Here is a 13,425-nt window from a genome sequence, read left to right as displayed (position 1 = left end):
TTGAAGTCCATAACACTATACACAGGCAGTCTATAGATGGCGCAGTGTACCTACTGCAACTAAACTAGCCCACTTTTGTACGATACCCTCTTTTACGTAAACCATTTGCTGCCCAAATCAAAGGACGATGTGAGTAATTGTCTATTTTCTTCTAATTCTGTTCAGCTTTAGCATCGACTAGTGAAGTTACCCTAGAAACCGTAGCTTCGAGATAAGCCTCGAGATATGGACCACTTTTCAGCACATTTAGCTGGAAAGCTTCATGAAGCTTCATTAGTAGAAGCCTTCACTAGTAAATGGTAGTGTTACCCAGATGGAAATGAGAACCCATTGTCAAAAGATTTCCTCAAGAAAGTCGTGCTTTGCTTCGGCATACATTCAGTGAAGTGCCTGCTACGAAAGGAAATACTGGAACGCCATTTCCGGTTAATGTAGCCTACTGCTGACAGTAGCATCACGTTCTTTATTTTGACACCGGCGAGGTGGGCATTCTCGGTGGTCAGTCAGTTCAAGGGTGTTTAATAGTGATTGTTTTATTTTCACATGTCATGCGAAACAACCTGTAGAATTCGCTGTCCAAATGGGTAAGTTATTTGGGGATGCTAAAACAATCTTGCAAGCTCGTTTAAGACTTGGCTTAGTCAGAAGTTCCTCAGCTAGCCTATTCGCCCGAATGGCAAATCAGACTGTCCGAGTTCGCTAGCCAGACAGCTAGCTAGCCGAGCTAATTCGTAGCTTAGTGTTAGGGCTTGGCTTACTGATCGTGACTATAGTGAATTGTTCAAACATAAATATTTCATTGTGAAAGAACTCTATTAATTCAATGTACTCAATGTGAATACACATGCACATTAGATGTGACATATCTTGATGTTCTTTTTAGGCAACTATAAATAGCCCTGTTGAGGCTTGAAAATGTGTGAAAGACAAGTTGCATTTCCTGCCATGTTGCGCCTAAGGAATTTCAGTGAACGAAGTCAGGGGTGCCCATTATATTTTGTTAAAAATAATCTCAGGAACTAATTACAGTTACACATGTGGAATTAGAGGACAAACCTACCCCAGTTTTGTCAGCTAAATTAGCTGGCAGTAGCTACTCTTTTATCTGCATATTACAAAGGAAGCTAGCCAGTTGTTAGTGAGAATCCACCAGCGCACTTTAGGGAATACAGTGCTTTTTAACTGCTTTCTATTTATAATATGTGTAACAGTTATTTTTAATGTGGAAGGGTGTGTCGCTGTGTGTGTGTGAATGGGAATATCTAAGTCATCATAGTTTGACTGAAATGTGGCCTCCTCTGCACAGATTTTCTTTGCTGAACATAGAAATGGAAGAAGCTACATCCAGTTCCCCAAGGACAAAGTAAAGAAGGTAATGGATTCTTCCTCAGTCATGCACTAATTGATTTGCTTGAGTGCATCAGTGCGCTGTGATGCAGCATTGAAACAAGTTGTAGCCCTTTGCAGTGCTTGAGTTGGCAGACAGGAACAGTGTTCAGCACAGCATTAGTACACTGTGATGCAGGTATTCTTGCAGACAAAGAAGGCTACATTCTGTACGCCTATCCAGCCAGGTGAAGGCTTGTGCTTCTGGGCTTGTGTTCAATGATGATCTTTTGCAGACAGGTGCAGACCTGCAGACAGTGGAATGTCAGAAAGCCCTGTCTCCCTCCCAGTTGCAAGGTATCTTTATTGTGCGGAGCATGTTTGAACACGGCACCTCGAGCGAGCATGGAGTAGAGTCCTAGCTTGTGTCCAGTATTTGCATAGATGATATTTCACCATTGACTGCTGTGGCTGTAGAAGACCTGTAATTCCATACATCTTTCATAGGATGGATGACAAAAACATTGTATGCCACTTTCATTCTTCGCAGAGACTGCTGGAATGTAAATACAAGACATCTGTGAAAGATGATCAAAATGGCTTTGGTCTTGCTGACTGCAGCTGTTACCCACGCCCACTGCCTGTCAAAGAAGCATTTACGTCTTTGCAATGCAAGCTTCTTACACAAAAATACTTTGCATTTACGTATGTATATGAAATACACAATAAAAAAGGTATTTTTTGTATAGCTGACCCTGGAAGATGTATTTGTTTCTCAAGCAGTTTGAGATTACCGGGTGGCTAATGATTGGGAACAGGGTGGGGACTCCCATCGAGCTTGCAAGTGGACGCTCATGAGGTCATAATGAGATCATCTTGGTGGGACTGCAGAGTTGCTCTCAGGCGGTTGCGGCAAAATTGAGTCTTGAAATTTAGGTCTGCCCCAAATTAAATCAGTGTACGGCCAAACTGGAAGTGTGGTCAATAGCATATTAAATCCAGATGCAAGTCAAGCTGTATTAGCCGTTTTGAAGTGAACTGTGCTTATGGTACACCAACATTTTTATAGAAGACAGAGTGACTGATTCACCAGCGGGGAATCTAGAAGTATCAGAACGCACACGGTATCAGTCTGTTACAGGCCGAATCCCCTACATCAGTTGGTCAGATTAGCTCTCCCACTCTGGTGCTCAAATGTCAACACAGTTGTTTTGCTCCCCAACCACACCACACCACACCACACCCCTTGCTGTCCAAACAGCATGCCTGGATGCGTGACAGAAACCCCTTCGCCCATCACCACGCCGAAAATGGCTAACTGGAGTCTGAAGTTCTGTCAGGGGCGATGGTCACCATTGAATGTTGGAAGAAGTATTGTGTTGTGCCTTACAGCAGTGTGTTTTTTTATTTTATATATATATATATATATATATATATATATATAAAGGCTCAACACCAGAAATCTGGGAAATGTCACTGTTGTTTGCTCTCAGAAATCTTCATTAGAGCTTGGTTTGCCTTGGAGATTTTGGCCACAGAGGAATTGTGTGTTTATACTGTAGATGTGTGTAGTGAGGCCAAATTTTCTAAGCTTGAATTGTCAGAACCACAGAAGTCCACCCAGTCCAAAGACTCGGGTGTGTCCTGACTCAACTCTGTGTGAGCGCCAGACATTATACCATGGTTGGGATCCTGAGGATGTATTGGCAAGCAAGAAACAAGCCCTAAGAATGGAAAGTAGAAACAGAGAGAGAGAGAGAGAAAAAAGAGTGGAAAAAGTAAAGACCCCAAAAGAAATAGAAAGAACAAAGAGTGAAAGAAATGAAGGCGATTTAACCAACAGGAGGTCATGACTTACAGGAATGCTGGGCATGAGAATGTTGCTGTCCTCCTAATTCAGGCCAAGCATATATATCTACCCATCTATATATCTAAACATAAATATAAACATTGTGTATATAATGCAACCTGTTCAGTATTTGAGTGGCTGATGTGGCTAATCAAATTCTACTGTCCTTTACTCTGCCAATCTTTCCAAAATGCCCATATAGTAACCCATAACGATTAAGTCACCTTTGTTGAGAAGCATAAAATAGTTAACCTGTTGTGTTTTTTTATTTTTTTACATTTTTAAGAGGTAGTTCTGATACAGACATCAGCCTTTTCCCACCTGTCTAGAGTGTGCAATATTTAAGTACAACACACTTCCACAGTCTTGACATTTGGTGGTATTAATTATTACTGTCAATGGTAGCAGTGTTAATGTTGATCAATATTTCATACCACAATGGAGTCTTAACAGGCATGGCGGGGAATAGAAACAGGCATTGAGGGCAGGAATAAATGAAAACCTTCTGTTCAAAAGAGATTCAGGAAGAGCTGTCAGATTCCTTCACAGCCGAGTCTGCCTCCCGGCTCTGTTCTAGTCATTATGTCACTTTTTTAAAGGTGCTCCTCTCTTCAATTCCCTGCCTGCAGACTTATACTGAAACCCTGTCTGTGTTTGCACTCAAACATTGCACAATTGCATACTCACTATGTTGCATGTCTCAACACTGGCCAATGTGAAATCCAGAGATCTGTTGACGTTTCTATTAATCCTATCTCTGATACATCGGTCACCAGTAACAGAGGCCTATAGTACTTTTAGTCCTTTGTGGCCTTACTGCTGTGTGCAGTATTATCATTGTTAGCTGATCATTGGCCTATGCGTAGTTTAATCAATACAGCGTGTTGTATTAATCTAAAGGACAGTGTTTTCCCGACAGCTATCAGAACATTAAACTCAGACATGCACTAAAATGGGAAATTCAATGTGCAATATTAGCACTTCAGTCACTTTATTCTACTGCAAGTCACTTATGCCAGCCCAAAAACCTTAATCATGGGTATCTATTTATTTGCAATGTACTTCAGGGGGAGTACTTGTACTCCATACCACTGCACTTGTTCTAATCTTTTTTAGTTATTGTATTTTTGTGTCGCGATATGTTGTCCTTCGTGGCACCAACAGGAGCAGCGCTCCAAATTTCGTTCTATGCTAATACAATGACAATAAAGGCTTTCAATTTCAATTTCAATATTATAACTCTGATAGGACAAGTTGTCCTTTTTTATTATGAATAGATTACCTGTACGATAAGATAAGCCTAGATCAGAAAGGAGGAACTTAGCTGAACAGGAATAGGAAACTTAACTGAATAGTGCACATATTTTGCCATCATAATAGTGTTGTAGGCAGAGGAGGTCTAAGATTCCTTTGTGTTGCATTAAAATAGAGTTTAAATAGAATAGAAATAGCCCCACAGAATTTGGCCAAGGTTTTCTTGGGGCTCATCTCATAGAGTGGTTATATGAAGTTGTGAAATCAATCCCACTGTGAACACAATGAACACAACAAGTCTTTTATTGTCAGATGCACAGATCAACACAGTCAGACTGGGCACTGAAATTCTTAAGACAAGACACCGCACAACAACCTAGCATAACATAAAATAACATAACATATAAGTACTCTGAACATAAATTACACATATGATAAACATATAATAAACCTACTTAACCACTCTGCTCTCTGTCCTGCACAGGTTCTGCTGGCAGCGCCCACCCGTCACGCTGGCTGCCCCGGTGACCCAGAGCGGGGAGGAGCTTAGTCCGGGCAGCATGGTGGCTGCCAATGCGACTAGCCCCGCCCCGAGCCCTCAAAGCGAGGCGGTGACCAATGAGCTTCAAGAGCTGACGCTGCAGCCGCTGCCCATCGTGCTGCCCCTCAGGGAGAGGACGAATGGTGAGTCTGGGGGTGACGCACACCCTGAAGTGCTCCCCTGGGTCAATTCTGTCTTTTGTGTGCCCATGCTCAGTGCCCTTGAAAATGCCCTCTCTTTCCTCATCTCCTCTTCTTTAATTGCTTATCTAAGATGAGTTAGCGAGTTCAATGTTGCAGCTTTCTCATGCTCCGATCACAGAGTCAAGGAAGGGCTTTTCGCATGTATACTAAGGGCTCAATGTGGATTGCTTTGATGTGGCTTAGATGGTGCTTTAAGTGAGTCTCTTATCAGAGAGAGCATTCAGAGACCATTGGAGATGATTTGTAGTTGGATCGCTACATTTTATGTTTGTAGAACGATAAATTAAAGAAAGGAGTTTAGATCTTCTTGAATCACATTACTTATCTGAGAGTCTTAATGTAAACAGCCATTGCTGTGGTAGTTACCATTCTGTCTCCAGGTCTTACCAGATCAACTGATGAAGTTGTACAAAGCTAGTTCCCCAAAGTCATACTCATTTAGGGCACAACTTCATTCAGAGAATCTGGCCAGGAGAAGGCCGGCATGGCTTGTTGGAAATATGGTGTCAAGCAGAAAGGATATGAAGGAATGGCAGAAATTAACAAGGGGAAAAAGATCTGTAAAAATCAAAGTGTATAAAAATCTCACTGACCTGTCTGCGCAGTTCTCTTTCGTGAGCTGGCGCTTGCTTGGTTTTGCCAGGCTGAGCAAAAAAGAGAGGGAGCAAAAGAGAAGAGATTTGTTTTTAGAGAGCAGTGGATTTAAGGTGTGGGCACCCAGAGATGGAGGACGAAGGGGAACATGGTGACCTCACCGAAAGTGGGAGTGAAAGGACTGGGATTTCCAAAGTTATCTTTGCGGTGGGAAGACTGGTGGCTAATTTACAGCTCATCATGTTTCAGGCCACAGAATCTGACGGCAGCTTTTAACCTGAGAGAAGTGAAGTGCTACAGATTTTCACCACCGCAGTTTTCACTACTAAGAAAGATTCGCCTTGCAAAACCTTTGGCATCATCATACACATTTTGGCTATTTATTTCAAGCAAAGAATGTATAATGTAATAGCACCTTTACTAAACTGGTCTTGTGTTCATTTAATATGAAGTTAGCAACACATAACATCAACAATGAATAGCATTAAGTTAGCAAGTCACCGGAGTCTACTTCACCACTGACCAGGCCATTAGCCTGGGGGTTTGCCCTGTAGTAATGCACAGCCAAGGAGCATTCCCCACCCCCACCTCCATCCCCAAAACACAACAACCCCACCCACCCCGACACACATTCTCACCCACCCACCCAAACAGAAAAGCACATACAACAGTCCCATCTGGTTTATTTCGGGCTATGTCGTCCCAACACCACTTAGCCTTAGGCCACCACTCCCTTTCTTTCAAGCCCCTGCCGACCCCCCTCCCACCCCCGGCTAAACTTCATTGAGCCCTGCCTGGTAATAACAGCAGACATGTTGAAGCAAGAGTGCTCTTCTGCTATCTCCCGTGCTCCAGAGCCTTTGATGGAAGTCCTCTGAACCCTGCTGAGTTTTAAGAGGTATCTCCCCTTAGGTTCACGTCAGCGTCCTTTCTCACTGAGGCCAACCCCGGGTCTCACCCAAGTCAAGCAGTCCCCTCTGTGGTGATGGATGAATGTTATGATGAGGGGTGTGTTAAAGACTTTGCAGTGCTGTAATTGTTTACAGTCATATCTGTCTTGATTTAACCCACAAGAGGAATAACAAGGCTGTTTTGTTTGTCTGATAAGGGTTAAGCAGTTAACCACTCTGTTTAAAAAGAGTGGTGTGTTTTTTTTCTTCTTCTTTGGAATGTTCCAGAGAAAAGGTCAGTGAATTGTGTTGATAGTGTTGAAACACAGTGTGCTGTGGAGAGAGGGGAGTGTGTGTGTGTGTGTGTGTGTGGGGGGTGGGGGGGTGCTTCTCGGCTCTCGGAAGCAGAAAAAGTGTGTGTTTGGGGAGGGTGGCATGGGGGAGCTTTTCCTGAAGAAACAGATTGCATAACGGTGTAGTAAAGCAAGAAGAGGAGGGGGCTGTTGTAGCGGGGAGCCGAACGTGGTGGGGGGGGGGGAGAGAAAGAAGGAGAATTGGGGAGAGAGAGGGAGAGCAGCAGGTAGTGTGGTAGTACTTGAGGGGCCAAAGGTGACCAGGAATGTGGTTTGGCACCAGTATTTCTCTAGCTGTCTGTCTCTCTCTCTCTCACTCTCTCTCTCGCTCGCTCGCTCGCTCTCTCTCTCTCTCTCTCTCTCTTTCTCACACACTCAATGACCACTTTAACTTCTGTCGGGTTGGGGCTGATGTGAAGACAGAGGCGAACTGGGAGCGGGCGGCTGACCCTCTCCAGAGTTAGTATTTTCTCTCCTCAGAGGAGAGGGAGAGAGAGAGGGAAAGAAAAACTCCTAACTTTTCCAGGGAGCGGGAAAGTAGTGGGAGTTGCCTAAGAGGGCTGGACGAGGGCTGTTAACCAGGAAGATAAATAGGCGATAAGGAAGAGAACACCTCCGTCTCACACATTTATCCACACACACACACACACACACACACACACCCACACACAGCACCTCGGCGGCTAGCGTACACACACAGACTCAAAGCCCGGACTGGCTTCAGTCTGTTCTCCAAAGGACTAAGAAGAGGAACATTCCAGACATTAGAACTGCATTAGAACCATTCAAGAAGATTTCAACGGGTCACAGGAAAGAGTTTTCTTCTCTGGAAACTTAATTCTGACATAATAGGAATATCCGTTAGCACAGCTTTCTTTTTGTATGCATGTGTGGTTGGATGGCTAAAATGGGAGGGCAGTGACATTGTTATCCTTCTGGACTAGAAGGATATGGCAATACACTCAGGTAAGAAGTTATTCATTCTTTATTCTAACAGAAATGAATGACATGCGCAGCTTTTGCAGGCTGCAGCTATGTGTAGTTACAGGTACAACTGCTCCACAGGTGTGCTTCAGGGCATGTTAACAGGGGTTAAGGTTTCAGTGTGTTATTGTTCAGTGGTTAAGCTCTCCGTGCAGAAGTATGTTTAGTTCCATATTGTATTACATTAGAGTGTCCGCAGGCTATCACAATAGCGCAAGGCAGAGAAGTTGCATTTGTGGGAATTTGCAACACTTAAAATGGAAAAAGGTTAAGAAATTATCAACTTCACACAAAATGAAAGAACTTTGCAACAACAACTCGATGTTAAACTCTTTAACGTATTTAACATATTTAAAGCAGCCTCACCTTTTTACTAGGTGCGGATGTGCTAACATTTTCTAGTACACCAGATGTGGCAATGTGGGACATTCCTTTAGGTAAAGTAGGTTGGGCAGGATGTGATTGGGTCGGTCATCATCCCCAGGCCCTCGCGACATCCATTTGAGTCAGCTGTGAATTCCCTCCGGGCTACAAGTTGGTATGGCAATAGTACAACTCGGTCAACAGACCTGGTGCTTATTACCCCCCCACTGCCCAGGGTTCTGGGTTGAAATACCGAGCATGTTGATGAGGTGGGGCAGGAGGGCTTTGGAGCTTGTCGTTTGGCACTAGGATGAGGGAGAATGGGGAGAGTCTGACAAGGAGACCCTCTGGTCAGACAGACCGAGCAGGTCAGTCAGCCCTGCCCTGACCATGATGGATCACTCAGTCATGGAGCAGTCCAGGTGTGCTTGGAGCTCCTCTAGAAGCACCTCCAGGGGCGGGGCGGTGTGGGGTGGGGTTGCGGGACATTATACCTGATTTGCATTTGGATAGGTGCTGGTTGTAAAATGTAGGTGTTGTAGCAGGCTGATTATCTTTATTGTGGTCACAGTACTGTTTCAGATGTTTGACCAGACTACTTGAGCTAATGATCAGTCGGCATTGTAGCATCACTACTGTGGGTTCTTAGGTGTTTCTCAGTCTTACGCCTCATTCTTGACTTCACTCTTGGTTTGATGGTGTTGGACCAGGTGTGTGTTTTTTCCATGCTAAAATGAGCAGGATAATCAGTCTTCCACTCTTGGGAACACAGTGTATTCTCTGAAGCTCATAGTGCATGCAGTTGAATGAAACCCATCAGTCATATTCCCTCCATTTAAACATCTGCTGCTCGTGGTTGTTTTAGACAGGTTTCAAAGCAAGTAGAAAGCAGATGTGTCCGTGCATCACTCTCGTAAAGACTGCAGGGTCCCGAGGTTCATTCGGGATGGAGAAGAGCTGTAGGTCATTATGCTCTTGCGCTACAATTGCTTTTCATTACAGGACCCACTTATGCATGCAGACACCATGGCTATATATACTTGGTTTCAAACAGACACACACTCCATCTTTCGCTCTCATTCTCTGTCTCACACACACTATTCACGCACACACACACACACACACACACACACCCACAAACACACCCACAAACACACCCACACACACAAACACACCCACACTCACACATATTCTCACACACACAGGCTGGTGCAGTGAGGATTGAGGAAGCTGGTCTGCAGCGTGATGTTCCTCTCCGCTCTGTGGTTTTGTGTGTTATGTAACAGCGAGGGATGTTTGCCAACTCGGGCCTCGACATGCTTCCACAGGCACTGGAGAGCGAACGAGAGAGAACAAGAGGAGGGAAGAGGGAGGGAGGTAAAGACAGAAAGACTTAGAGAGAAAGAGACAGAGCCAACTAATGGAGTACAGAGCTTCACTATTCCATACAGTCTAGACAAGATGCACATCTCCAGAGCCACCTTACTGGCTTGAGCCCCATTCCACTCTAAGCAGACATCTCGGACACACACATGCAGACACACACATGCAGACACACACATGCAGACACACACATGCAGACACACACATGCATCCTCAGTCACTCTCAATCCCCAATGTGTATATATAGTTGTGTTTGCGCACATGCACATATTAGACAGCAGATATAACACAAAACCTTTCCTGCATCTAGTAAATTTATTTAAGTAACACTACTGAGAAGAAACACCCTTTTCGACAGAGCGCAACTACTCGCAGCAGAGCCAGCAAATTGCTATCTTGAATAATAGACAGGTTTGGGCAGAACACTCTAAGCAAGAGTGGCCTTTTCCAAGGTTGCATCATGCATACTTTGATTCGATGGATTGATGTTGCTTCTATTCGATGAAAGAGAAATCTCGGAACATGTTGTGCCCCCGAGGTACAAAAAGTGCTTTATCAGCCAGACTCCTCTGACTGCCTATCACGCCATAGGCTGTGACTGGGCCTGGCCTCTTCTCCCTGCCTTGCCCTGGGCTGTCGGCAGCCTGCCCGGACTGGTTCCTTGGGAAAGGATTAGGCCTCGTCTGGGATTAGTGTTTTGTGTGTGTGTGTGTGCAGCGTAGATTCAACACCCTCAGCTCGCTCTGCATCCAGTTCCAAAGTGAACTGTAATCACAAAGACAGGCAGATGGCCATGCGTGTTCCAAGGGTGTTGCAGAGATGAAAACCAGACATTTTGGTCACTCAAAAATCTGTCAACAGAACTGATCTTGTTTTGGACCTCATTTTGTGAAAGAACAAAGTATGCACTGTGTCCAGAAACCTGTAGCCTAACGCAACAAGCAACCTTTCAGCAAAACATTTGCTGTGCTGCACTTGTCAGTATTTGTCAGTCAATCTGGCTGTCTTGAATTGACTAACAGAAAGACAAGTGAACCGGCTGAGAAGACCTTCCAGTCAGACCATGAGTGTTTGGGTTCAGCTGAAGGCTGTTGCCTTGTGCTGCGGCGCACGAGTCTGTAAACAGGCTCAGACTCGGTGAGTCATCGGAGCACTCACAGTGCAGCAGTAAACCCGGACTCTTAAAGCGAGGTTTGTCAGCGCACTTTCTTGAGCTCTGAGTAATGCCGAAAGCAAACTGCATCGATAATTCTTGAGAACATCCTGCTCCGAGGTGCAAGCTAATTGCTAATCTTATCAGTACCAGTAACAGTAACAGGCTGTGTTTTTTTGTTCTTCTCTTTTTTCTTTGTATGCCGTTCCTCTACCAACAGAAGTGTGTTTCCAGCAACAAGGATGTTATATTTGTTGAGTTTTTCCGTGAGTTTATTTGATAATGTTGACGCTTGTTTTTCGCGTGTAAAGTTTCAGGGCTGAAACATCATCAACAAAACCCTGGCCTGACTATTCTATCAGTATTTGTCATCCATGACGCGGAAGCAGAACACATAAACAAAGTGGCTGAAAAAAAAGTGATAAGGATTGTCTTCCCCTCTCGCCTCAAGGGCATGACAACACAGGCATGTGAGGCACAGTCCAGTGGCAGGACCACTGAGGAACGTTTCCCCCCCCGTCTCAAATGAAACGGTGGTTTACAAAACGTTGTTCTGTTAGGCGGGAGTTGTTTGACCTTGAAACAGTGAAGACCAAGCATTTTTCTGTTTGGTTCTTGTGGATTTTTTTATTTGGTTGGATCCGGAGCATAGAGCACCGAGGACATAAAAATGTACAGACAGACTCCTGGGGTTGTTTTTGCTGAGAGAAGTAGGGCAGCAGGCTACGAGGTACGGGAAATACAACGATTTCAGATGGCCGTTATGTAACTGACTATGACAAAATCAGAATGACTGGACCAGAGAACCCCCTTTTTTCTTTCTCTTTTCCTACCCATTTCTGCAACCCCCCAAAAAAACTCTTTTGTTGAACTTGGCTTAACCTCCCCCCACACCAGAACGCTCTACTGCCTCATATTACCAGATGCAAACAGCTGGCCTCCATTTAAGCCTTTCTTTTATTCTTCCTCTCTCTCTATTCCTCTCTCTCTCTCTGAGGGCACAAAGTCTGCCCAGTATCAAATTTAGCTGTTCAGCTGTAATGTGGTACACTACTGAAGGCCTAGAGTCATTATTGCTTTGAAACATGAAAGCCAAAGTGCCATAATGACTTCAGAGTTCGGAGGGGTCATAAAGTTCCCCTCTGTCTGTTCAGTAAGAGTAGTGTAACAGCCAGAGTCCCGTCCCGTCCCGTCCCCCCCCCCCCCCCATCCCCATGCCTCTTTGTACCATCAAGACACAGAGAAATGGGAGAGAGAGGGAGAGAGAGAGAGAGACAGAGGTGATAAAGTGAGGACAGAGGGAGGTCTGGCATTGAAAGCAGGGTTGGGAGGTGGGGGGGCACTGGGGGGGATGGGGGGAGGCACTGAGGAGAGCAAAGCACAGCTCTACTGTATGTAAACATGCAGTGCACAGAGAGAATTCCAGGAAAGAAGGAGAGTGTGGAAGGGAAACGAACACCTTTCCTCCAAAGAATGTTAATGACTGACTGGAAAGGCCGGCCTGTTTCATGCGTCGATCAGAGAACAAAACACATCCTCAGGGACCCCTGCGTATGTGTGCTAAGGGGGGAAGTGATGGCAGTCTAGGCAAGTTTGTCATTTGATTCAACTGCAGATGCAACACTTGACTATTTTCAAATTTAGCAATGTGATCTTGGCACTGCAAAACCTTTAAGGAACACAGGACCCAAGAGTTAGGAATTACCCCGGGTACTATGAGGACGTCACCAGCGCCACATAAGGCATTGGACTATATTGAGACAGGCGGCATGGACGGGCCTTGGGCCCATGTGCTCAAAATGACCCAACACCCCTCACAGTGATCATAATCAGTAGGTAAGCATGGCATCAGCACTCAGCATCAGACCTGTGTCAACAAGCCCAACTGAGCACGGCACACTGCAGATAACATTGATTCACATTTTACTGTAGAATCTGGTGATAGTCACCTTGTAGTTTTCACCGCTGCACCACCCAATTATGTGGCCGTCGGCCAGAAGCGATAGTGTTTAACCTTTGACTCCATCCCACGCATTGGATTATGAGCATCCTGCATTAAGCTGTAAACCTGAGTGATGCCACACTGTAATGATAGCCGTATAGCTGCTATGATCAGGAGTAATGTGTCAGGTTCTTAGTGACTCACCAGGATGTTGTGAAGGGCCTCGTTTGGGACCTTGCACCATCGTTCTTTGTGCCCAGCTCCTACGGGGCGTGTTTGACGAAGGCGATGCTGCTTGGCTTCTTGGGAGTGCGCTTCTTGGGAATGTGTATATTACGGGCTGGTTGTTAGTGCCCAGGCCTTGGCAGTGAGTCATACCATAACACGACTTCGGGCAAGCTGCGCATTTTCACGACGAAAATATCAACATCCTGACATGTTGCAGGGCGTGTTGGGGATTAGAGTGAGCGTATAAGCACACCCACGGCGAGCCCAGCAGAGCTGTATACCATAGTCATGTATACACTTCATCAAGTTTACCTCAGTTAAGCCATGTTTGAGCAGAGGATATATTAATACACGTGAGGCAA

General features: G+C 45.0%; 1 protein-coding gene across 1 annotated transcript in view; it reads left to right on the top strand.

Annotated features, from left to right (window-relative positions):
- Positions 1–36: 36 nt before the first annotated feature.
- The window catches only part of mrtfab (myocardin related transcription factor Ab), a 30,732-nt gene continuing 17,343 nt past the window's right edge, over positions 37–13,425 (top strand). The window contains exons 1-3 of the mRNA XM_031560771.2: positions 37–129; positions 1,307–1,372; positions 4,914–5,113. Coding sequence (XP_031416631.1) covers positions 4,990–5,113 — 124 coding nt within the window. The 5' untranslated portion in view covers positions 37–129; positions 1,307–1,372; positions 4,914–4,989. The remainder of the gene's footprint in view (positions 130–1,306; positions 1,373–4,913; positions 5,114–13,425) is intronic.

This window comes from Clupea harengus, chromosome 23 (assembly GCF_900700415.2).
Source record: "Clupea harengus chromosome 23, Ch_v2.0.2, whole genome shotgun sequence".
Taxonomy (NCBI): Eukaryota; Metazoa; Chordata; class Actinopteri; order Clupeiformes; family Clupeidae; genus Clupea; species Clupea harengus.
Note: the sequence above shows the minus strand (reverse complement) of the source record. Positions and strands in the feature narration are given on the sequence as shown.